General features: G+C 32.5%; 1 protein-coding gene across 1 annotated transcript in view; it reads left to right on the forward strand.

Annotated features, from left to right (window-relative positions):
• LOC129231674 (ATP synthase mitochondrial F1 complex assembly factor 2-like) overlaps nt 1-25,864 on the forward strand; it is a 67,699-nt gene that overhangs the window by 25,896 nt on the left and 15,939 nt on the right. The window contains exons 5-7 of the mRNA XM_054866040.1: nt 16,336-16,416; nt 16,504-16,616; nt 17,352-17,467. Of these exons, the coding sequence (XP_054722015.1) occupies nt 16,336-16,416; nt 16,504-16,616; nt 17,352-17,467 (310 nt within the window). The remainder of the gene's footprint in view (nt 1-16,335; nt 16,417-16,503; nt 16,617-17,351; nt 17,468-25,864) is intronic.

The raw sequence follows: 25,864 nt of genomic DNA on the forward strand, positions 1-25,864 counted from the left end.
CCTGCAAATGAAAAACCAATCGGATCGAGATCTGTTTTCAATGTTAAAAGAGATGAATCGGGAAAAATTGTTAGATATCGCGGGAGACTTGTTGCTCAGGGATATGCACAATCCCCTAAATCGTACGATCAGACTTTTAGTCCGACGATTCATTTTTCATTGGTTCGATTTTTCTTTTCCTTGAAAATATCAGAAGGTTGGTTCGATTTGCAGTGCGATGTGAAGAATGCTTATTTATATGCACCTCTAAAAGAATGCATCTTTATGAGACAACCACCGGGTTTTGCAATAGAAGGGAAAGAAAATCTAGTTTGTAAGCTTAATAAAGCAATTTACGGTTTGCACCAGAGTGGCCGTATGTGGTTTTTTGAGATAAACAGTGTTTTATTGAAAATTGGTTTTCAGAAATTTGAAGAATGTAATTGTGTTTATATTTATAATTCATGTGTCATTTTATTGTTGTATGTTGACGATATTGTTTTGCTCGCACGGAAAGAAAAGAATTTAAATCATGTTTTAAATTTACTTAGGAAAAATTTTAACTTAAAAGTTCTCGGAAAAACGAAAAAACTGTTAGGTGTTGAATTTGAAAGAACTGAAAATGGTTTGAATTTGTTTCAAACGAAATATATCATTGAAGTTTTTGAAAAGTTCAAACATTTTAATTTTCCGGTTTCATCATTGCCGATTTGTAAAGGTACTGTTTTTTCGAAATCTAATTGTCCTAATACAGAAAATGAAAAATTTGAGATGTCAAAGATTCCTTATCGTAATTTGTTGGGTTGTCTTTCTTTCATTGCGAGCAGAACGAGACCGGACATTTGTTATGCGGTCAATATCTTCAGTCAATTTCAAAGCAACCCTGGTGTCATTCATTGGAACGGTCTTTTAAAACTTCTGGGTTATGTTTTTCAAACAAAAGATTTAAAACTTAAATTAAATTGTAATAGAACCCAATTAATAGCTTTTTCTGACACCGATTATGCAGCTAATCGAGATGATCGAACTTCACTCGGGGGGCAGTTAATTTTGTTGGATAATGCGCCGATTGAATGGCGAACCTTCAAGGAACGTTGTATTAGCCTTTCCACTATGGAAAGTGAGTTTGTGGCCCTTTGTGAAGTGTCTAAAGAGCTTATGTGGTTTGACCGTGTATTAAATGAATGTTTACGCTGGGGAATTGTTAGAAAAAGTAAAATTAAATCTGTAATGTACGTTGATAATCAATCGGCCATTGACTTTGTTAAATCTCCGATTGAAAATCACCGTACAAAACATATTGATGTAAAATTATTTTTTGTTCGTGATTTGATTCAACGGGACATTTTTACCGTAAAACATGTAGGCAGTAAATCCAATAGGGCCGATATTTTTACGAAGCCGCAGACCGTTTTGAACTGAATCGTTTTTGTGAACAAATATTTTGTTAATTTTTAATGATATGAAATTGTTTAGTATAATAAATAAAATGGGGTATTAAAGTATAAATATATTTGTAACAACTGAAATTCTTTTTCAAATTTCTCGTTGGTTTAATCTTTGAGATGGAGGAATTTGATTCAATGACAAGAGTTTATTTTTGGAAACTAAGCGTTTTAAATAATTTTGTCATTGTGAAAAAAAAAATTTTTTTGTAAAATCATTGTGCCCATCTATTTCAAAGATACTGTTTCGAGTATTTTTGTCAATTACAGTTTGACAAGATAGTTTGCAGTGGAAATGTTAATCTTGGACTTACTATTTCCTTGGACTGTGGATCATCAATAGGAAAGAAGGACTTTTTTTTTGAGAAAGGACTTCAATCAAATAAGCAGTGATGTATTGAGCTGCAGCTGCTGATGGATGATGTATTATGATGGATATATATCCATATTTGTTTATTGTTGAATTGTTAAATTTTTGTAAAAGATTAAGCCTGGCCCTTTGTGGATTTTTTTGGGTTATTTTTGAATCTATTAAAATTGTATAAAAATTTAAAGTTTAATAACATTACTGAATGAGAAGGGGGGATATGATAGACATCGGTAAACGATATTTATCCGCGTTCTCATTCCTAATGTAATGTAATATAAAATTAACTTTATTCAAATTAGATTAACTTCTCAACTCTTTCGGCACGTGTAAAGTTTCAGTTTTAGGTTGGCATCCTTTGATGCCCAATCATATGCAAATGAGGCAAGTATAAATAGTGAACGATTCCAATCGTTCTCTCTCTCTTCTTTTGTGTTCGTCAGCCTCTTGTGAGTTAGGTCCGATAGGTGTTGGGGAGTTGCGAACTCCGCCTCCACTTATGGCCGGGTTTTATTCTTAAGAACTTATTTTTGTTAGTTATATTTATTTTAGTTACTATTGACCAATAAATTCTTGGTAAGATTTTAACAAGTTTCCAATATTCATTTCTTCACATTAATATTTGATTCTGCACCTTCCACTGTGTGATATTATCTCTGCTTGTATAAGCATGCAGTGGCGTAGCTAGACCCGACTTTCGGGGGGGGTTACTTCTTATATATATATATAATATATATATATATATATATATATATATAATATATATATATATATATATATATATATATATATATATATATATATATATATATATATATATATATATATATATATATATATATATAAATATATATATATATAAATATATATATATATAAATATATATATATATATATATATATATAAATATATATATATATGTATATATATATATATATATATATATATATATGTATATATATATATATATATATATATATATGTATATATATATATATATATATATATATATTATAATCGCTTGGAATTTTTTCCTTTTCTTTTTTTTTCTTTCTCTTCTCTCTTCTTTTTCTCTTTTTTTCTTGAGACTAACTTTTCGGGGGGGTTTTGTCCCCAAAACCCCCCCCTTAGCTACGTCCCTGTAAGCATGTAACATTGTTGACTGACTTACGAAAGTAGCCCTTCGGCTTTTCGTTTAAACATCGTAAGTTATCAGCCCCGGCCCTGCTATAAATGTGTGGGTCATGCTTTGGGGTGTTGATGGTGTTGATACATGAGCAGTGGCATGCACAAGGTTGGGGGGGGGGGCAGTTTCGCCATTTTTGCGCAACAACTCCGCAAAATGCGGAGCAGTTGAGACCTGGGTCCCTATGGTATTTCAGGTATGAGGTCCCTTTGTAGTCCTAAAATCACGATAGTATTGAGTCCATAATTGAGGACTTTGATGCAGGAACGAGTTAAGTCCAAACTTTACCTTTTTTAAAAATTCATTTTTGCGTGTGGAGAATTGATTGTTCCGATTGGTGCAACAACGGGTCACAAAAGTAAGATTAGACCTCTGCTTTGTAGTAAATACTGTGGGAAAGATAGTATTAGCCTTTTGATAGGACAGTGATGAATATTTGTTGGTCTTACTAAAAATGAATGAGTCTGGACTTACCTGGTTCTTGGTTTTTGCATTAAGGCCCGAGAAGGAAATTGTGTATTACAGATTTAAGGTGGTCCGGGACACATTTTGAAATAAAAAAAATGGTATTAAACAATTTAGAGTTTTGAAATTTTTTGCACTGATTCACCATCAGTTTGATTCGCAAAATCATAACATAAATATTTAAAAAAAAAATTATTTAAATTTAGTTATTGTTTTCTAAAAAAATAGGATTGCTTTAAATTGCTAAAACTCAAAATATTCTTGGTCAATTTTCAAATTTTTTTCAAAAACTATGCAGAAATATCTAAGTTTTAATTTTTATTCGACGATTAAAAAAATATTAATTCAATAAAAATAAATATTTGAAGAAAAATTTCGAAAAATTCAAAGATACTTTTTTTAAAAAAATCATATTTTTTGAAGTAATGGTTTTTTTTTTCTTTCAAATTCACCATATAAAAATCAAAGCAAACTGTTTGAAAAAGATATGTTTCAAATTTCAGTACTTCATCTTGATCAGTTCTTAACTTATAAGAGTTTGAATGCGTAAAATTGGAAAAAAATGCATCATGGAGAGAAAGGCCTTTGAAGTTTTAAAGTTAAATATATTATTAGTTAAAGAATGCAACAAAAATAATTATATCTTTCATTCTAATTAAGATAGAAACAAGATTCAAACGTCCTTTTAAGCAGAAAAAGACGGAGAAGTTTTTTTAATGATAAAAAAAAAAAAAAAAAAAAAAAAAAAAATTACAAAATTTGACACATTTTGTTTCCCGGACCCCCTTAGATATCTAAAAATTGCCGTACAAAGTCTTCGAACCTTAGGCATTCCCCTTAAAATCACTAAAGATAGCTTAGAATTTCAATTATAGAAATTTTCATGGAAGAGCTTCGCAACCCTTTTGTTTGCATACTATAGCCAAAAATTGATTTCGGTTTAAGAAAAAAATGCCCAGAGCGAACAAGCGTTTCCTCCAGACCAAAAAAGTTGCAGTGTGCTTTCAGATAAAAGGGTAGAGAAGTTTTGTTGAATAAAAAAGGTGCTTCTTTTACATTTTGGTATACTAGGTACATACAAAGTTCAAGTGTTTTCAATAGTAATTATTTTTAAAATATTAAGCTTTTTGATGTTTAGTTTTAAAGGTAATGCAAAAAACATTCAGATATATTCTAATCGGATTCTTGTGGATGAATGATTGAAACGAAAAAATGACGTTTCAAGGACAGGGGTCGAAGGTTAGCTTAAAAGCGGAAGGGCACGGTGCCCTTCTAAAAAATCTTGAGGGAAAACTTTCTCTTTTTCTTTCAATGTTTCCAAACATATTATAAGATTATAATTTTTAAAATTTGAATGTCAGAAAATTTCGAAGGAGAATCGCCAGATTCCTTATAGTAATGACATGTAGTTTAAAGTTTGGTCAAGTATACTTCAGTTTTTAAATGCTTCCAAATGAGATCATTTACCCTCCTATTATCTTAAACGTGACCAAAGTTAGTTTTGTGTTTTTTAATAGTTCAAACTCTAAATGTTTTTGTAGAGAGCTCCGTATTATTTTTCATTAATTATACTAAGGGTAGCCTAAAATTGCATTTCTAAACCTTCCCATTTCGGAGAATTTCTGGGAAGAGCCCCCAACATTCCATTGTAAACAAAGATAGACTAAAATAGATTTCAATTTTGAAAAAAAAAAAAGAAGTCAAGAAAACAAAATTGTGGGGGAATCCCTTGTTTTCCGTCTCCTTTAACGCTACCGAACATTGTAAAATTGTGTTTTTTGACATCAACTTTGAAAATATCACTTGAAATGGAACTAGAACCCTGTGTCCCGATTCTTTTCTTAGGCCTTATAGATCAATCAACTTCAAAATATTTCCGAGGTTATTTCCCTGGTTCTCATCTCTTCCTCATGTTCTTCCTATGTTGTCAGTATAGAAGCTTAAACATGTGCCTTTTCAGGTTTATAATCATAAGTATCCTTTCAAGGCGCATAAAAAATGTGTTAGTGTAAGCTATTATTTTACGTTTCACAATTTTCTGTTTTTGAACTTTAAATCTTGATTTAGGAACTTAAAGAAAAATAGGAACTAGTGGTAGTTTAATGTCTTTGCTCGACTAATTTCCAGAAGTGGGCCAAAATATTCTTTTGACGACTGGACCAAAGTCAGCCAGTCCGCCCCTGGCATAAACTATTCATTCTTGTTCAAATATTTCTAAGTTATCAAATTAAAATAATTATTTTGAAAATTACAATATGTTTTTCCAGCATGAGTGCAAGACCTTCCGTCTCAGGACGGATTTCCGTCTTGGACAAAATTTCCGAGACAAAGGTCGGGACGGAAAGAAATTCGATGACTTTCTTTCATTTTTTACTTAAAAAAGAAAAATCGAGTGTTTGTAAAATGTGCTTTAATATTACTGGACAGTTCCATAATCACGAATTTACATCGACATTCTCTCGGTTTTCCGCCATGTACTTGTTTTGTTTGCAACTTGCATTTAGAGGTGTGGCTCTTAAGACTCGTGCCGTGTGACTTTTTTTAGGTATAGCTCTGTTATTTCCAACTCACTGCATTGCAGACCAAGGATTTACTCGCTATTCTCCCTGATTTTTCGAAATAATCGGCTCTAATTGAAAATTTAGCCTTTTCTCATGCTATTTTCGATCTTCCTTTCGTTTTTTATTTTTGCAAACTTTGCACGCATAAATGAAAATTATGTACGGTCTTAAAATGTCTTAGAGTTGAATCTGAATCACCGATTGAGAGTGATTGCTGACAAGATGAAATGTTTTCGCCACAGCAAAGGGCGTCCACATACCAGGTAAAACGGAAACTATCAGGGATTTTGAATATTTCAATGAAAAAGGGAATTTTGGATATAATCAAGGGGAAATTTCAAGCTGGTTGGAAACACCAATGGGCAACCGTTCCTGCATTTTTGACAAAGACTCCAGGAATCACTAAATTCCAATGTCATTGAATCTAACACTCACTAGAATGGAAATATGGGAGGGGGGAGAGAGAAAGGAAAGGAGAAAAATAACGGCAGCACGAGTTTGCGAAAAAACGCTGCTTTTGCAAAGAAGGTAATCAGTCCGCAAATTAACCCACGATACTGAGGTCTTTAAACGTTGATATCTTGGACCATCTAAGACAGGGGGGGGGGGTTACTCACGGGTTACAGTATAAAAATATCGAAAAACTGAAATCGAAAATATTTTTGAAGCTAGGAGTGGTTCGATATTTCTCCTCTGCAAACTCTTATAAATTTACAAGTCAAAAAGTTTTAGGCTGTCGTTGATGATGTAAAAGTGGGGAGGGGAAGGTTTAAAAAAAAAAATCGAAAACTGGAGTCTTAAAAACACTAATTTAGGCACTCTTTGGTGAATTTATGAGAGATGGTTTTGGTGTTCTAACATGTAAAATTGGAATGGAATTCGAAGGCTTTCTCTCAATACGTTTTAGAATTTAAATTCTTTCATCTTCGATGATGAAAAGGGGCAACCGCAAATTTAAATCAAATTTAGTGAACGTAGAGGAAAGAGTTCGGGGGGGGGGGGGGATCTCTCTCTCCGAAGTATTGAAATGCTATTTTGGCTATTTTTGAGTGAGTTAAGAGTTAGGGAATTCAGGGGTCTTTCTCGAAATTGAAGTCTTAAAACTTTGGGTTGTCTTTGGCGATGTGTGGAAGGAAGTTGCTCTGTCAATTGAAAAATAAATCTTAAACAAAACTTACACTGCGTTTAGTAAACACGAGAGGGGAGGTATTCCGCACCCCCAGCCCGAAATATTTTCGTTTCTGAAATTTTAAGAGCTTTGTTTTGGACTATCTTTGGATGACTTAAGGGGGAAGGGTGTAGAAAGATTCTTTCAAAAAGTTTCCAAAATTAAAGTATTAAAATTTTTAGGTGCTCATAAGTCATGTTTATAGGTAAGAAGAGATACTATTCCTACAAAATAATTTGAAACTGAAGCCTCAAAAATTGAAATTTAGGACATTTATGGTGAACTCAGAGGAAGGTGTTCGGGAGATCTCTTCCGAAAATTCTTTGATGCTGAAATATTTAAAGCGCCACTTTAGGCTATATTTGAGTGCCTTAAGAGGGATATGATTCGGGAACCCTGCCTGGGGTTAGGATTCAGTTCCCCTATTGCTTTTTTAGTTAATGAATATTGGATAGTGTTCTTCGTTTAAAAATATATCTACTTCACTGAAGCTGTTTTTATTGCTAATTTCACCACCTGCTATGTTATAAATGAATTATTTTTCAAATGAAGACTGTGGGGGAATGCTGACAGTTCATTATCATTTAGTCGGTCATACCCTTCCCCCACCTTTCCTTTTTTTCTGGTTTGATGGCGCTACCTTGGGTAGACTTTTCGGTGAGAACTAAGTTATGTTGCAAAAGTGAAAATCTTATGTCCTAAGCGATTTTATTGCTACAATAAAAATGTTTACGATCGGCGAAAAACTAATGGTGGGGCGCTGGGAACGCTTTTACCCCTTACATTATCCAACATCGTCTAAAATTTTCATTTTTGGAACTTCAATTTCGAAATATTGCCGAAGGAGGGTTCCTGAACTCCATCCCTTCAATAGTGCATTCAAAAAGCGTATAAACGTTATGAAAGATAGAGTACAATTTCGTTTTAAAGCTCCCCCCCAGATCCCCCCCCAAAGTTGCCGAATTTTAGATTTTTTGGAATTATGATGTCAAAATGCTTAAATATTACAATTTAAAGGCTTAAAATTTAAATCAAACACAGATTCCAAAACTGATTTTGTTAAAATCTACAACATTTGTACATACAAATTTTTCCTTAAACCCGCATCCAGGCGGACCATGAAAATATTTTCCGTCTTGAACACATCACCAAACTTGCACCCATGTTTTCCAGTATAATGTATTATATAGGGCACAATATACGTAATTTAAAAAGGTGCAATGAAGTTATCACACTTTATTTCTGTTTTTGTGTGTGAATTGACTAGCGAAATTGTTCAATTTCAAAGACCTGTATCCTTTTTCCAAACCAAGTACAAAAAACTAATATATATATATATATATATATATATATATATATATATATATATATATATATATATATATATATATATATATATTAGGGTGGTCCTTTTGTATATGGGAAATTTTTTTTTCGGAATTCAACAAGTGATGCCCCCTAGTTTTGTGACACTATTATAAAAAGGAATCTGTGCAAAATTTGAACTCGATCGGTCAATAATAACACGTGCCCCTAGGACGTTGAACTTTAACACTTTTGATAATTTTCTCACTAATCTTCGATTTTTTACTTCAGACCCAGTACATCGTTTCTCCTATGTTTGCAAAATATTTTTCCAGTGAGGTAGCACAAAAATTAATCTTTTTAATTACTTCATATCGTCTAAAGATTTTACATTGAATAAGAAAGAAATAGTGCTTTAGAAACTTTACCTTAATCGTACGCTTTTCTCAATGTATCTCAGTCGTGTGCCTATTTTTTCTGATAGTCTTGGACTGTCTGTAAAATACTAAATTACTTCTGTGACTCATACTTGGTTAATTGATTGTGAAATTCTTCGATTAATTGTGCTCCTCTTTTAGTTGTATCATTCACAACTTTCAGCATTTTAACAATATCTCTTCTCTTTAAATAGCTTCCTTCATTTTGCCATGAATCAGTATCAAATAGGAAAACATCTTTTGGTGTTTGTAACTTATCCAACAGTTTTATTGACTCGTAATTGATTCTATAAAGAGGAAGATCTTTACTAAGAAAGTATTACAAATCATCTACTGTTATCTGAAATTTTTTATACAGTCATCAGACATGTCTTCCTATTCAGCAAGCATTTTTTTGAAGTAGTCTTTTCCTATTTTCAAAGTTAATTCCTTCATCCAATACGGACAAGCTACTAGTTCATCCTCTAAGTACCACAAGTGATTTATGAATTTTTCAATTACTGCTTCTGCTGCATGTTTGTCATCATTTTGTACGCTGCAGGTTTTTTAGACACTTAGACTTTATATTACTTTAAAAGGCCTAGAATGGGTTGCTGCGAAAAACTATATCTTCACACAACATTTAACTGTAAAACAGCATTTATGGGCATTCTCTTCATGTAAGGTCAATTTAAATTGTTTCCTAAATGTATAAATATTCAAACAATAAATTCCTTTTGCCACCTATCTGGCTCACAGATAAGCTCCAGTTTACCAAAAAACATATCCCTGTAGGAGGGAGGACTTCAACAAGAAATATTATTACATGTTATGAGAATTCTCTGCAATATTTCTTAATTCCGCTTTCTACGATCAATAATATGTCATCAAATTTTAATTCAGTATTTAAGTGGTATGTGTACTTTTTGAATTTTGAAGCGCTTAAATAATGGAATATTGAGTCTAGAACTAAGAAAGGCAAGAACTTCTTTAAAGACACTGTGCAGTACAATTTCAAGTGCATGATGATAGCAATACAAATGCAATTTATCACCGTTCAGCTTTTGCTCTAAAAAATTACATGGCCGGTATTGAAAGTCGCTGTATAAAACACTACAGCTTGAACAGTTAGCAATAAAGAGCAATCATCTAAGATATCATATACAACTGAAGAAATATCTCAGAAATTTTGAGTAGCTGTTCAACATCGGGACCTGAAGCTATCACGGTAAGCCTATCGGCATTTTTTTCCAGTTACATCTGGATGTAGCTTTGTATCCCAGGGAATAACTAAAAAATCTAAATTTAAATTCATGAAATCTGATTTTACGTCTCGAAGATTTTCTCTTGCTCTCTTAAGGGATGTACGATTGATTATAAGGTTATTTGGATTTAAATTTACTGCATCTACATAGGCTGTTAATAAATGAGCAGCATCTTTGTCCCTAATATAGCATTTGTCTAACATTGATGAAATGTGAGCAGATATCAATAGTTGTTAAGCTTTTTCGCATTGTGGTAGACCAGATATAGAAAAAAGGTTCAACAGGTTAGGATAGATACCCATTTCGGTTTCTAAATCTTGTGAATTGCAAGAGGAATTTGATGATAATAAAGGATTATGTACTGAAATAGAAGACAGTTTAAAGTATAGATTTTTACATTATTCCGATCTGGAATTTTTTAAATTTATATTTTACATATGGAAAATAGAGTTTATTTTTATGGGGGGGGGGGGGGGTCTAAAGGGGTCTAAAAATGACATTTTTCCGATTTTTGAGGGACTATAATCTATAAAGGGTACACAAACACACACCAACAGTTACATTCTTTTTTAGCATGGTTCCAGCGATTAGTTTTTGTGGTATTTCATTTTGCGTTTCCGTCCCCTACGTGAGTTATCCCCCTTTGATATGAGTAAAAATTTTTCATTTGACCTTGAACTTTAACCTGTTGCTATTATTTTAATTATTAACTTACAGCTACGTAACTCGGCATGTAAGACTATCTACTTATGCACCTGAGCATTAAAGCGTTAAATTAACTGTCATAAATGTAATTCAAATAGATTTTGGCCAAAATGCAAAGGTCTAAAAGTCCCATTTTTGACTACGAAAATCACTTTTGATGACCTCTAAAAAATCAAAGGTCTAGTTGAGAGAAAAAAATGAAGTGGTTTTAAACATCTTTCCCATGTAGCTTTTTGGGACATGAATTTCAAAAAGAAAATAAAAATGGTCGAGCACACTCATTTATCGAACCTGTATATATATTGACCCATAAAACACAAAGAAAATGATATTTTTCTGCATTTTATTTTACGTTTGGAAATCGAAAACCAATTTCGAGTTTCTTCAGTTTAATAGTAGAAACACAGCTCTATATTCTTGCAAAATTTTAAAGTTGTCTGAATGTTTCCTCATTTGAATTTTTGTGTCTATGTGAAGGGAAAATCATCATTTTACAAAATGTCACTAAGTTTAAAATTTATTTTGAAGACAAAAGAGTTAAAATACAACTTCAAAAGTAAGGTATTTCTTTTATGATACTTAGCACATTATTGGGTATTAATTTCAGCAAAGCTAATGCATTCCTTAAAGATTAAGATTAAAAAATAAAATGCTTAATTATGACAACTGAAATATTTTCAGTTTTTGAAACTCGGTTAAAAGTTAACTATAATAACTTTGAAAATTTTACTGATATCAGATTAATTACCCTATTCCATAGATTGCAACAACATACAACCTTTATGTTTTCATTAAATTGTTACTAAGATACAAGCCATCAGAAATGGAACATTTAGCATTTATGAGAATGCTGTTCAATTTGACCAATTTTCAATTGCATGTAACTATTCAAATAAAAAATATTAAGCAAAATATTTTAAATATTTTTATATAGACATAAAAGGAACCTGTATACCAAATTTCATAAAAAACTGTTATCATGCGGCCACCACTTTTTTGTGCATTTTGCTCATTTCGTATGAATGACCCAGTTCCGAAATTAAATCTTTGCAATCACTGCAATTAGAAAAATCTCATAAAGCTCTTGAGTCACAAAGATAGTAGAACAAAATAACAGATCTAAGTCTAGGTTCCTGTTGGTTATATCTGCTAGGAAATTTGATCCACATCTAGAAACAGCAATCTATGAAAAGTGAGGAAAAAAAAAACCTAATATTTTCAGAATAAAAAATCTTAAATTTCAGCAAAGGGAGATTGGTAATTCACGTGTAGCTTATATACAGTCGATATCCATTATAACGACACTTGTCATTCAGACAAAATCAGTTACTGTTACCAAAGATCAGTATAAGGATTATGTACATGATATTACATATTGTCTTCAAAAAAAAAATTCTGGAATAATGTTTACAACTTACGCTTCAATTTAACAGGTGATTTATGAAACAAACAAAATAATGAATGGTTGCAATTTATAATAATATATATAATTTAAATATTTGCAGCAGAATCCTGCTTACATTTAAAGGCATTCAGGCAGTGAAATATACTCTGAAAATAAGTGGCAGAAATTCGCCATATTTTAAATTAGAGATCATGCTTTGCTTCTATTTTGTTTGAGATATCAGGGGTCTGACCAGAGCAAATTTGGGTCCGTTAACGGACCCTTCACAAAAATCCGATCAACCAAAATGGACCTTTCACAAAAATCCGATCAACCAAAACGGACCTTTCACAAAATTCCGATCAACCAAAACGGACCCTTCACAAAATTCTGATAAACAAAAACGGATCTTTCACAAATTGTTTATTGAAAGAGCAAATCTCAAATTAAAATAATACAGTATATTTCCTGTATAAAAACGAAAATGTTTGAAACCTTTTTTAAAAGTTAAATTAGAGGAATCAACTTACACAAAATAAGCTAATTTTGCAAAAAAAAAAAATCGGCACTCTTGTGATGCTCCTGCAAGCCATAAATAATTACTACAGCCAAATAAATATAATGCCTGTTGTTGGTTTCTTTGAAAGAAATTAACAGCTGAGAGTCAGTTCGGTTTATTATTTTGCTTGTTTGTTTTATTCAGCGGTGTTGTTGTAAACTTCTTTGAAAAAGCGTCAACATTCTCTGAATAGCCATAGTAAGCACTTTTCTCCCCACTCATGATTTAATAATTAGTTATACAGCGAAATGAACTTAGAACTGCAAAGGATAGTAGGGGTGGGGGATGTGATCGCTTCAGATAGGGTTACCAAATTCAAACATATTGCCACTTAGAGTCTGGTGGTGCGATTTTTAACTGTTTATCGCCACTTAGTGTCTGGCGCGATTTTAAACTGTTATTTTGGGAGAAAGTTATACGAGGTGGGACCCAAAAATAACCGGATTTTTGTTCTAAAATATTTATATATTAGTTTATTCACAAAATTTCTGTTGTCTCCTTTAAAGTGTTCACCCTTAGATGCAATACACTTGTTAATTCTTTTTTTCCTCTGTTAGAAGCTCCCCTGGAACTCTCTAACTTTGACCATGTCCAGTGCCTGTTGCGAAGTAGTTTTTACAGCCTCTACATCATCGAAAAGCTTCATTTCCAGATTTTTTTTCATCCTCGGGAACAGAAAAAGATCACAGGGGGCTAGGTCTGGCGAATACGGGGGTCGAAGAACGACTGGCCACCCCTGAAAGCGGTTAATGGCAAAGGTTGTATGTGTGGGAGCGTTATCATTGTGAAGGAACCATCCTTCCAATCGCCCAAGCGAGCTCCAACTCTCTCTTGTTTCTTCTAAATTTTCGTCAGTCGTAAAACGACCACTCTCGTTGATTTTTTGGCAGATTTTTTCAACATTTTCATCATTTTCAGACGTTGAAGGGCGCTCAGAGCGAGCATGATCTTCAACATTCATGCTACTGCGTTTAAAGCGCCCAAACCACTCGAAAACTTATAGACGGCCCATAGCATCGGTCTTGAAAGCTTGTTGAAACATTTGGTAAGCTAATCCGTTGCCGACTTTTCAAGCAGGAGAAGCAAAATTTCAAACTTAGTTTGTTCTTTTAAATCTGCCATGTAATGAGTTCGCAGGGGGAAAGAAACAGCACCTGAGAAAACTAATCCTACGATCAGACGGTATCAATTAAACTGACGCCACTTGCACAGCTGGTTTGTGAAGGTCTCTACTTAAGCCATCTAGATGGAGAACACTCTACTACATCTAGGATTGGCATCGCACCATTAGTCCGGTTTCTTTTGGGTCCCCCCTCGTATGGGTTTGATTTTTCGATGCTAAGAAGGATAATTAACTTTAAATAAACTCTTTGTTTTACCGTTTTTTTTTCTACAGATACCTACATTTTGAAAAACGCAATCTTTTTACATCCAATATGAGAATCATATTTTATTCTTTTTCCAAGCTAACTTTGCTTTATTAGGATGCAAATGAATGAAAAGTCTCTTTATTTTTGTAACAAAGCCTATTTTAAGTTTTCAAAGCGAAATTCCATTTTCTTTTGTGAGTCAATAATTAAAATGCTGAATCGGTGGTTTATTTTTTATTTAATTAATTGATTTATTTATTTTTTGCTTCAACTGTGTCCAGATATTAATGATATGTTTATCAGAGGACTCTAAAGTGCAATTCTAAAATAATTTTATCAAAAATATTTATTTTACAAGCCGTTTTTATACTTTTGACGCCTTCACTTTGAGTATTGCAATCTCTTTGCATCCGCTATGGGAATCTGATTTTTTGAATTTTCGATGTTTAGTACGCTTAGTTAAGAAGTAAACAAATAAAATATTTTTTTTATTTTTGTAAAAATCATGGAGTTTATAAGTTTCAAATGAAACTCCGTGCTCTTAAACAGTGTCTTGGTTTAAAAAGTTAAATGCGGAACCCCTGCCTGATTTTTTTTTTCTTAGTTATTTTAAATACTATACAAATAACATTTCTAGTATAATTTAACATGATGTAGAATGGTTGATAAATATTGATACATGAGGGGTGCCCATCTCCCAGTGAGCGATGCCCCCCCCCCATCCACAAATACTAGAAAAACACCCAAGAATGATATTCTCAACAGAAAAGAGGCAAAACACTCAACATTAAGTGTCAATGATGCAGTTTCCACCATCTCAAGAGTTTAAACCCTCGTTTTTACCAAAAAAAAAAAAAAATTCTTTTCTTTTCTTTTCTTTTCTTTTTTTTTTTTTTGCAAAATATTTTGATTTTTTACAAAATTAATTGATTTTTCACAAAATTAATTGATTTTTCACAAAATTATTTGATTTTTCACAAAAAACGACCTTGTGAAAACTCCTGGACAGACCCCTGGATATATTCCTTCATACTGTCTATCGTTTGTACGCAATTCTGATGAACGTTTCACCATGTAATAACTCCTTTCAATCCAAATATTTAACCTTTAGAAACATACAATTGATGAATATTAGTGTTCTCAAATATATAGTTTTGAGAATTAGAAAAAAGTTGAAACCTGGATGATATATTGGAATGAGAGGTTCAGTTTGTAGACATTCTATTGGACGTTAAAATGACATTACATCTATGAAACAGCAAACAGGATTCCATGCGTCCTGGTCTGGATCTATAAATTTTGGGCCCACCTGCAACAAAATCTGTAGGGTCCCTCTACAGAGGCCAGCAGTGTATGTTTTCAACGTTAAAAGCCATAGTGCTAGCTTTTTCATTTTCTTTTTCCAATTTCATGGCCGTTGGCCCCTTAAGGATATGGGTCCCCCCACACTTCGGGTATGTAGATCCGGGCCTGCATGCACTGGTTGTTTAATGGAAGGGTTGCTGTAATGAGAGGTTATTCTTCAGAGCGTTGATTGTACTTGCATTAACATCCTATTTTTAAGCATTTCTCAGAACAGATTTATATTTTATGATTACTTAACGTCAGTTTATCTTGCAGATTTTTTATTTTATTTTGATCTGTGTCTCAGACTGCTGCAAAAAAAAAAAAAAAAAATGTTTCTGGAGAGGTGATTATTGTTGTCATTTAGCACGAAACATTTTGAAAACATGCAAAATAAGAAATAACCTTATGTTGATTTATCTTGCTGACTTTATTTTTGACCAGCATCTCGGACTGCTGAAAAAAAAAAAAAAAAAACTGCTATTGGAATCAAAGCTATATAAATCCCAATCTCATTAATCGTAGTTAAAATGCTTAACTACACCATATTTTGTGAATTACCAATTATTTTATTGTTATTTTTAAAAATAAATCTGATGTTATTAGTTACAGTTAAAATGCGAAATTTCATTACATATTGTTGCCTCAGAGCAACAGTAAGACATCTAAGCGTGAATATAACTGTAAACTGTCCTACTGTTGCTTAGAGATGATGATATATCAACTATTGTTTTTTAAAAAATTGGTTTGTATGATTGAGCTATTTCATTTTTTTTTTAGATACGTACTTTTATAACTATAGTAATTGATTTTCAGTTATAGATCTAACGAACCACCAGAATTATCCTCTTTGCAAACAAATGAATGGAATCCAATTTTGGAATGGTTTGAAGAAAGGTAAAAATTTTGCTTTGCCTGCCTTTTTTAAAAAATTCTTTTTGACATCACAGTTTTTTTATTTGACATTATTTTTTATTTTACAAGGTATAAAGTAAACCTCTGCATTTGTCAAGATGTCAGTGCTATTCCAGCATCTGATGAAACCATCAAACACATAAAAAAACAGCTGATTTCCTTCAATGATTGGTGCTTATTAGGTAATGTTTTTTCTAATTCCTCCAAAATGGTTAACAAGAGATGCTGTTTTTAGAAAGAGTATGTTTTGAACAAATACTTTAGCATAATCTTTTTTTCTTTTGAAAAATCTTTATTTTTTTAAAGACTATCCTGTTTTATACCCACCGCCCTCTCTTTTCAAAATAGCAGATTAAAAAAAATAATAATAATAAATTGTAAAAAGCCAAAGAAATAGATAAAACAGAAATTTTTATGTAACATTATTTTCTAACAAAAAATCAAACCAGTTGTTTAATTAATAAAAATTGAATAAAAGGGTAATACTTACTTACTACCATCAAATCATCACAAAGAACCATTATAAAAACTTATGATTCTTGATTACTTGTAATCTATAGAGTTTTCTTGTTTAAATAAAAGAAGTGTCTCTGTTATTTATCCGAATAAATTTTTCGTGAATAAGCTCACTAAGAATTCTTACATAGTTTTTGAAATTAAATTTTAGCATTTTAGAAAATGATCAAAAAAAAAAAAAAAAAAGACAAGCTATAGAACATGATTAAAAAAGTCCAGTAAGTTGTGAAAATACAGGCCTTACCTTTTTATTTAAATTGAATTCAAAATTAAAATGCTTGAGATTAATCTGGATCTACTTGAATACTTCTGTTAGGGGGGGGGGGATACATTTCAGAATGTTTCTTGCTTTGATTTGTGGAATTTAACTTATATAATATTTACTATTTCTTGCATTTAAGGTATCAACTATGCTGCAGAAAATTTGAAGTCCCTTATTTTAACATTTGCTCTCATTAACAATAAAATTGATGTACAGAAAGCAGTGGCTTTATCAAGATTGGAAACTCTTTTTCAGGTAACTTCTTTTTGTTTCCAAGCTTTACCATCTGTATGTAGTGTTACAGATGTAAAATTTAGAATTTTCAGGAAGAATAATGTTTACTATTTTTATTTATAATAACTTTTAAAAATGCTAAAGCACAAACAATTTCAACTAATCTAGTACATGTAAAAATGCAAATATTGAGCAGTTAATGTCACTAAAAGCTTGGGAACTAAACACTGAGGATTCTGCGTTAGGTTGACCACCTAACCGGAACATCTGCCTTGTACCCCAGGGCCCCTGGTCAGCAAAACTGAGTTGGGCACAGTAGGCCATGGCCCTCACAGGCTGGCGTGCCTCAGGGTTTGGTTTTTGTCAATTATACAAATGCTCTTAATGTATTAGTAAAAAGAAATCTGGCTATATCTTATCTAAATATTGAATAGATTCTTTTAAATATCTACTGTAGATGGATGGTATGATAATAAATATATCTGAAGTTTTTTGAAAAAGAATATCATATTTCTTTTGATGTTGCAAAAGTTAATGCACAAATCAGATTTTATCCAAATAACTCTTGAAACATTATAGGTGGAGAAAAGGTAAGACTTTTTCCTTTGACTATATTGTGTAGAGATCTCTCAACAGCGCCGTGTCCAAGGGGAGGGTTTTAGGGGTTAAACCCCTCCCTTGGGGAAAAAATAAGCAAAATGAAGAAAATGTATATTTGGCTTAAATTTACTTTAATAAGAAAGTTTGCGTTCAGCGTTTTTATTTTATTTTAATTTTCTCTCTGAAGTTTTTTGCGATTTACAACTGCTAAAGCCTTACAAACTGATGTAATATTTCGGAAAAGTACGGCCGACGAACCGCTGAATGATCTACCAATGCAAAGAAAGAATATTGCTTATTGTAAGGAGCTTATGGTGAATTTGGCATATGTTACATCTATAAAGATGCATTAGTGATTGTTCTTGGCTATGTAATTTGCATCTGCAAAGAGCTCCTTCTTGTTTAGTTTATTAAGCATTATTTCAGAACATAACAACCTGATATACATTCTACATTATAAAAGAATTTGTGAAGAGTTTTTAATACTCATTGCAATATGCTACATAGTAAACAGATTTAATTAAAAAGAAACAAGCAAAGTTTGATTAAAGCGAATCTGTGAAACGAAGGAATACTTGGGTAACTTGTACAGCTAGAGGTATCCTTCAAAAATACAGCAGTCCTTACATGTGAATAAACGCCATACTGGGAGTGGCAATTTGTCGTAAAACTAAAAGCTGTAAGGGGGTTGAATTCTCCCCCCCCCTACTAGTAAGATTAAAACCCCTCCCTTTATGAAAATCTGGACACGGGCCTGTCTCTCAACAAATAATCTCTAGTCCCAAAATCTCTAGTTCTCGCCTGCAGAAGATGAGAAAGCTTGGAAGCTGAATCCATTTCACAATTTTTTTCTTTTAAAATTGTTCCCAAAGCACAATATACACAGCAAAATCTGTTAGATTTTTAATTTAAACTTTCACAAAAAGTGAAAGAATCACTTAATTTGAAAAAAAAAAAAAAAAAATACGTTTTTGCATCATGCAGTATCAATCCTTTTTCGATGTAAACATTGCATCACGTTGTGACGTCATGTGTGCGATCGGTTGCAATGACTCAGTCAAGTGAATGAACTTTTGGGTGAACCGAGTCACCAGTTCATTGTATCTTATAACCGCGAGAATTTTTTTGTAGATTGAGTTACTTTTTGATTGGCAACATATCTTTAACTTTCTTGCATTGGCAACACATCTTGTATTTTGCATATTCTTAATTTGAAAGCCATGTGAAGACCTTTAAATACTTCGAGCGATCTTTTTCGCTCTCTCTCTCTCTCTCACCTCACATAGCCGCAAAATGTGTTGTACGTGATTTCGTGATGTCTGCCAGTGCCCTTTACTCCTGGCAGGGCGTAATACAACGTGATGTCAATTTTAAAGTCATAAAACGCCTTTAGGCCTATTTTTGTATGTTACGTTAATGCCATATATTCCTTGGAATCAGCATGTTCGTAAAAACTGAATGTATCGTTGTATTTTAGCGGCTAATCTTTGTCTATTCTTCTAAATGTTTTTTAATATCAATGAAGATGTTGTTCGTCAACTTAAGTAATCCTTTGTGGATAATAAATACAGATTTTCCATGAGGAAAAATGCTTCACGTGTTTTTCTTTCCAACTTCAGGCTGTGGACATTTTTATTTGCAAGTTCACTTCTACTAGCGGTGTAGTAAGTCTAAATTTCACTACACATAATGCTCACAAGTGGTTATGGGCCCAGGTCACCTGGACTTTGCAATTCCTGGCCATAACCTGAAGAACTTGGAAAATTTGAATTTTTATGCTCTGAAGAATTTTTAAAACATCGTGAAATTTTGAAAGTATGGAAGTCCCTACAATACCTTTACTAAATGCCAATAATTGGAATACTTGGAAGAGAAACATACAAGTTGTCTTGCGTCATTCGGGTAGCTGGGAATTTATCGAAGCTGACGAAAAAGAAAAGAAACTTGAAGAAGAAAAATTGACGTTCCGAGATAAAGCGGAAATAAATCTTAGAAGAACTCGAGCTTATACTACTATTTATCAGTTCCTGTCAGAAGAATTCAAGCCTCTCATCGAATGCACTACTGAAGGAAAGATAGCTTGGGAAATCTTGTGCAAGTATTTTGAACCTGACACCCGTGCCAGATTAATATCCCTGTTGGATAAATTTTTTCAAGTCAAGTTTCAAGATGGCGAAACTGTTGGTCTTTTCATCTGCCGAGTGAAAGCAGCCGCGTCACAATTAAAAGAAGTTGGCCATGCGATGTCCGACCTTTACATAGGTTTCCAGTATATCCGGAGTTTACCCCCTGAGTTTGCATCCATTGTACAGCAAATCTACAGATGGTCTGACGTGGACTTTACCCCATTGAAAATAGAACAAGAACTGTTGCTCGAAGCAAATAGAATTTCTGAAATGAACGTTCCACTACAGACACCTGCTGTGTATGTGACCGTTCCGAATTCGCTACCTGCCGGTAAGATCCATCCTTGTAAAAGTAGTTGTAAACCTGTGTCAAATTTTAGTAAAAATAGATTTAAAGGGAAATGTAATTTTTGTGGGATTTTTGGGCATAAAAAGGTTGATTGTTTTAAATATAAGGCAAAATTGAATTCTAAAAATTTATCTCAAGGGTCTTCTAATTCTCAACATAATGTGAGTGAAATTAATGAGTCAGAAGCTTTGAATATTACTTCATCTGATTCAGATATAACGTGGATTGCCGATTCTGGAGCTACGTCACATGTCACTAAAAATAAAAATCTTTTCTCTGATTTTAGGCCAGTTAATAACTTAAAAATGTCTATGGCTGTTGACGGTAAACAAAGCAATATTTTAGGGATTGGTACAATTCAATTTTTGGTCAAAATTAATGGTAGACATAGGAAAATTATCTTGAAAGATGTTCTGTACAATCCTGAAATCCGTCGTAATTTATTGTCATTATCTAAATTGGAACAGGAAGGTAACAAATTTGTTGGTCATAATACCATTCTTAAAGTTTATGACAAAAATTGGAATCGATTATTTTATGCAAAGCGTAGAAATGACATAAATTTATATTTCTTTAAGCCTAATAGATATTTGTATTTGAAAAATAGTGAACATTGTGATAATTCTGAGCCTGTTTGTAACATTTCTGAAAAAATTGGTAAAATTTCACCTGAAGATTTATGGCACAAGAGATATTGTCACATTAATTATGAATATATTTCTAGAACTAGCAAAAACAATAGTGTTAGAGGTCTTCCTGAACTGAAGAAAAATGTTAACTATTGTGAAATTTGTAAATATACTAAAGCTAGGAGTATTTCTTTTAAATCGATTGGGGCCGTGAGATCTTCTAAACCTTTAGAGCTTATACACATGGATGTAGGTGAAGTCCCAAATTTAACTTTGAGGGGAGAGAAATATTATTTATCCATTATGGACGATTTTTCAAAACGCGTTGCTGTATACCCTATGAAATTGAAGTCGGATGTTTTCAATATTTTTGTAAGATTTTTAAATCGTAATGAAAGGCTTTTAGGGAGGAAAATTAAATCAATTCGTACAGATGGGGGGAAAGAATTTTGCAATCAAAATTTTGAAATTTTCTTGAATAACCGTGGCATTAGGCATGAGAAAACTAATCCCTACACACCAATGATGAATGGCATAATTGAACGGTTTAACCAGACATTAATGGGGGGAGTTAGAGCACTTTTAAAAGAGAGTAACTTACCTTCGAAATTCTGGGGGGAAGCTGCATTTTGTTTTTCTTATGTTTGGAATAGGTCTTGTCATGGGAGCAATCATACCCCGTTTGAACTGTTTTTCAATAAAAAGCCTAACGTGAAACATCTCAGAACTTTTGGCTGTTTAACTTTTGTAAATGTTCCAAGTCAGAAAAGAAAGAAATTGGACGATAAATCTAAACCAGGAATTTTGTTAGGTTACGCTCAAAATACTAGAGGTTATCGTGTCTGGCTGGAAGACGAACAAAGAATCATAGAAACATGTAATGTCAGTTTTGATGAGGGAACTAAAGGGGCAGATGTTGTACTAGGTTCTGGATCAAGTAGTCCAAAGGTTATGAAATACTTACCTGACAATTTTGATTATGAATATCCTGTAACTTCAAATCAGGGAGTGGATGAGCTTTCCAGTGATAGTCCTAGTGAAGAATTAAAACCTTGTTCCGAAATTAATTGGTTGCGTCAAGCTGTTCCTAGACCATCAGGTGATAGAACTGATATTTACTATAGGATTGAAGGTTCAAATATTCGCTTGCGTTCTTTAAATGAAGTTATTAAATATTGTAATGATAACAAAATTGAATTTGATGAATCATATTTTGACTTTTCGGGCAAAAATTTAAAAGAGGGAAAGGTAATAGAAATTTTAGAGGGAAATCTTGCTGAAATTAAACTTCCATTAAATTTTAAAGAAGCCATTAATTCTAGGGAATCTAAACATTGGATTAACGCGATGGATCAGGAAATACAAACCATATATAATCGCGGTGTATGGGAGTTAGTGGATCCACCTGAACATAGTAAAATTTTGGGAAATCGGTGGGTATATACAGTAAAAGAAGATCAGCAAGGGAATATTGTGAAATACCGTGCTCGGTTATGTGCCCAAGGTTATCTTCAGGAAGCTGGAGAATCATTCCAAGAAGTTTTTAGCCCAGTCATTGATTTTTCTATAATCAGATTGTTTTTCTGTATTTTTGTATGTCTTTTTAAATGGTGTCATCTGCATGTAGACATAAATAACGCTTATTTGTATGCTAATTTGGATACTAATGTATATATGAAACAACCTAGTGGATATGTACTAGAGCCTGGTAAAGTTTGTTTGTTAAAGAAAGCTTTGTACGGTTTACACCAAAGTGGTAGAATGTGGTACTATCAACTCCATGAAACACTTTTGAAAATGAACTTTTCTAGTTTAGATTGGTGTAATTGTTGTTACATATATAAAAATAAGGTTATTCTTCTTTTTTATGTTGATGATATCATACTTTTTGGCAAACTAAAATCTGATTTGAATGAAATTGTAAATTTTTTAAGAAATCATTTTGAATTAAAAATTTTGGGTGAAATCAGAAAACTTCTGGGTGTTGAATTTCAAAACATTGATGGTAATTGGTATATTCATCAGACAACATATATTAATAAAATTGTTGAGTTGTATTCTAGTTATAATATTCCAATTAGTAATGTTCCTATTTCGGTTGGGGTGGTTTATTCAAAAATTGATTCGCCTACTAGTAAGTTAGAAATAGATAAATGTAATTCTTTACCATATCGAAATTTAATTGGCTGTTTATCCTTTTTGGCTAGTAGAACTCGTCCCGACATAACATATGCTCTGAATATATTTTCCCAATTTCAATCTAATTATGGTGAAAAACATTGGCATGGTTTACTTCGTCTTCTTGGTTATGTTTTGTATACGAAAAATCTTAAATTGAAGTTATCAAATATTTCAAATTTAAATATTAAATGTTATTCTGATTCAGATTGGGCAGCTAGTAGAGATGATAGGGTTTCAATGGGAGGTTACATCATTTTGCTAGATAATGCACCTATCATGTGGAAAACCTTTAAGCATAAATGTATTGCTCTTTCCACTATGGAAGCCGAATATGTCACTTTGACAGAGGCTGCTAAAGAATTTGTCTGGATCATAAAAATTTTAAAAAATGAAAATTTGAATTTAATTTTGAAAAATTGTGAAATATTTTGTGACAACATTGCTGCAATAGATTTTTCCAAAAGTCCTATACAAAATCAAAGAAGTAAACATATTGATATCAAGTATCATTTTTTGAGAAATTTAGTAAATGAAAAATTGTTTAAATTAATGTATGTGAGTTCTAAATTAAATTTAGCTGATGCTTTGACAAAACCTTATACCAAATCTCAACTTGGACATTTTTGTGACATTATTTTTGGGGGGGAAAAATATATAAACTAAATTTGAACTTCTTGGGTGTGTAAAATTTTTGTGAAATTCAATGGTGACTTTGTCAATTTGAATTTATTGTGAATTTTTCTGATTGTTGTGCATGTTGCAAAAATGGGGCCGCTTGTTAGATTTTTAATTTAAACTTTCACAAAAAGTGAAAGAATCACTTAATTTGAAAAAAAAAAAAAAAACGTTTTTGCATCATGCAGTATCAATCCTTTTTCGATGTAAACATTGCATCACGTTGTGACGTCATGTGTGCGATCGGTTGCAATGACTCAGTCAAGTGAATGAACTTTTGGGTGAACCGAGTCACCAGTTCATTGTATCTTATAACCGCGAGAATTTTTTTGTAGATTGAGTTACTTTTTGATTGGCAACATATCTTTAACTTTCTTGCATTGGCAACACATCTTGTATTTTGCATATTCTTAATTTGAAAGCCATGTGAAGACCTTTAAATACTTCGAGCGATCTTTTTCGCTCTCTCTCTCTCTCTCACCTCACATAGCCGCAAAATGTGTTGTACGTGATTTCGTGATGTCTGCCAGTGCTCTTTACTCCTGGCAGGGCGTAATACAACGTGATGTCAATTTTAAAGTCATAAAACGCCTTTAGGCCTATTTTTGTATGTTACGTTAATGCCATATATTCCTTGGAATCAGCATGTTCGTAAAAACTGAATGTATCGTTGTATTTTAGCGGCTAATCTTTGTCTATTCTTCTAAATGTTTTTTAATATCAATGAAGATGTTGTTCGTCAACTTAAGTAATCCTTTGTGGATAATAAATACAGATTTTCCATGAGGAAAAATGCTTCACGTGTTTTTCTTTCCAACTTCAGGCTGTGGACATTTTTATTTGCAAGTTCACTTCTACTAGCGGTGTAGTAAGTCTAAATTTCACTACACATAATGCTCACAAAATCAATGTTATTTAACAAGTCATTGATTACATTGCCATTACTATCTTTACTTCCAGCTATCCTGAATTGTAGAATTGCCTAAATTCTGGTTAAGATTTGAAATAACCTGAATTCCTGGTTGTTTCCAGAGTACAAACACCCCTGAATTTGTAAAGGATTTTTCAACTAACACTCGAGTATTGAAAATTTTTTTGCACAAACACAACTTTTTTTTGTACAATTTTTTTTTGTTGTAGATGCTTTGATTTAAAAGATCTTGAACTGTAATCTAATTTCATGTAGGAATAAATTCTATTAGAAATCTAAGTATTTATATGGTTACAAAAACCCTCAGGGAAATACGCAAAAAAATAGAACTGCATTTAGCATATAGACTTCTATTCATTGAGGAAAAAATTACAAAGTAATTTGTAAAGCATTTTAACTCTGAACTATTAAGACTACAAAATATACAGCTTGTTTTAGAATGTAGAGCAGACATGTATTATTGTAACTTGTAATCGCTTTTGTGCTGAAATGCAGGCATATTGCTATGTGATTTTAAAACAGTGAAATAAAAGTCTCTTTTCTTCTAGCCATACTTGATTTGATGCTTTTGAAATTAACTTAACAATGCATTCTACAGCTTTTGTGTGGCAAGAAAATTGCATAAAACTCCAATTTTTCACATGAAACTCCGTATATGGAACTCCTCCTTCTCCGATCAACCATCATAATTCGGAGATAGTCTGAAGAAATGTTTACTGGGCAATGGCAGCGATGTTATTTTGCAATTATTCCAGTCAATCAAATCAACATTATCTGCAGCCTCAAAGTTAAGTTTTGTTATACGGGGTGCGCACATTGTCTTCTTTGTCAGATACACCTTCTCTAGCCTTTAGGATTCGATGGAGGCCTAACACTTTGATATGCACCTTTTCAGGGCCAGATATGGAAGTGTGGAGGCCCCTAATC

This window comes from Uloborus diversus, chromosome 1, assembly GCF_026930045.1.
Source record: "Uloborus diversus isolate 005 chromosome 1, Udiv.v.3.1, whole genome shotgun sequence".
NCBI classification, from domain to species: Eukaryota; Metazoa; Arthropoda; class Arachnida; order Araneae; family Uloboridae; genus Uloborus; species Uloborus diversus.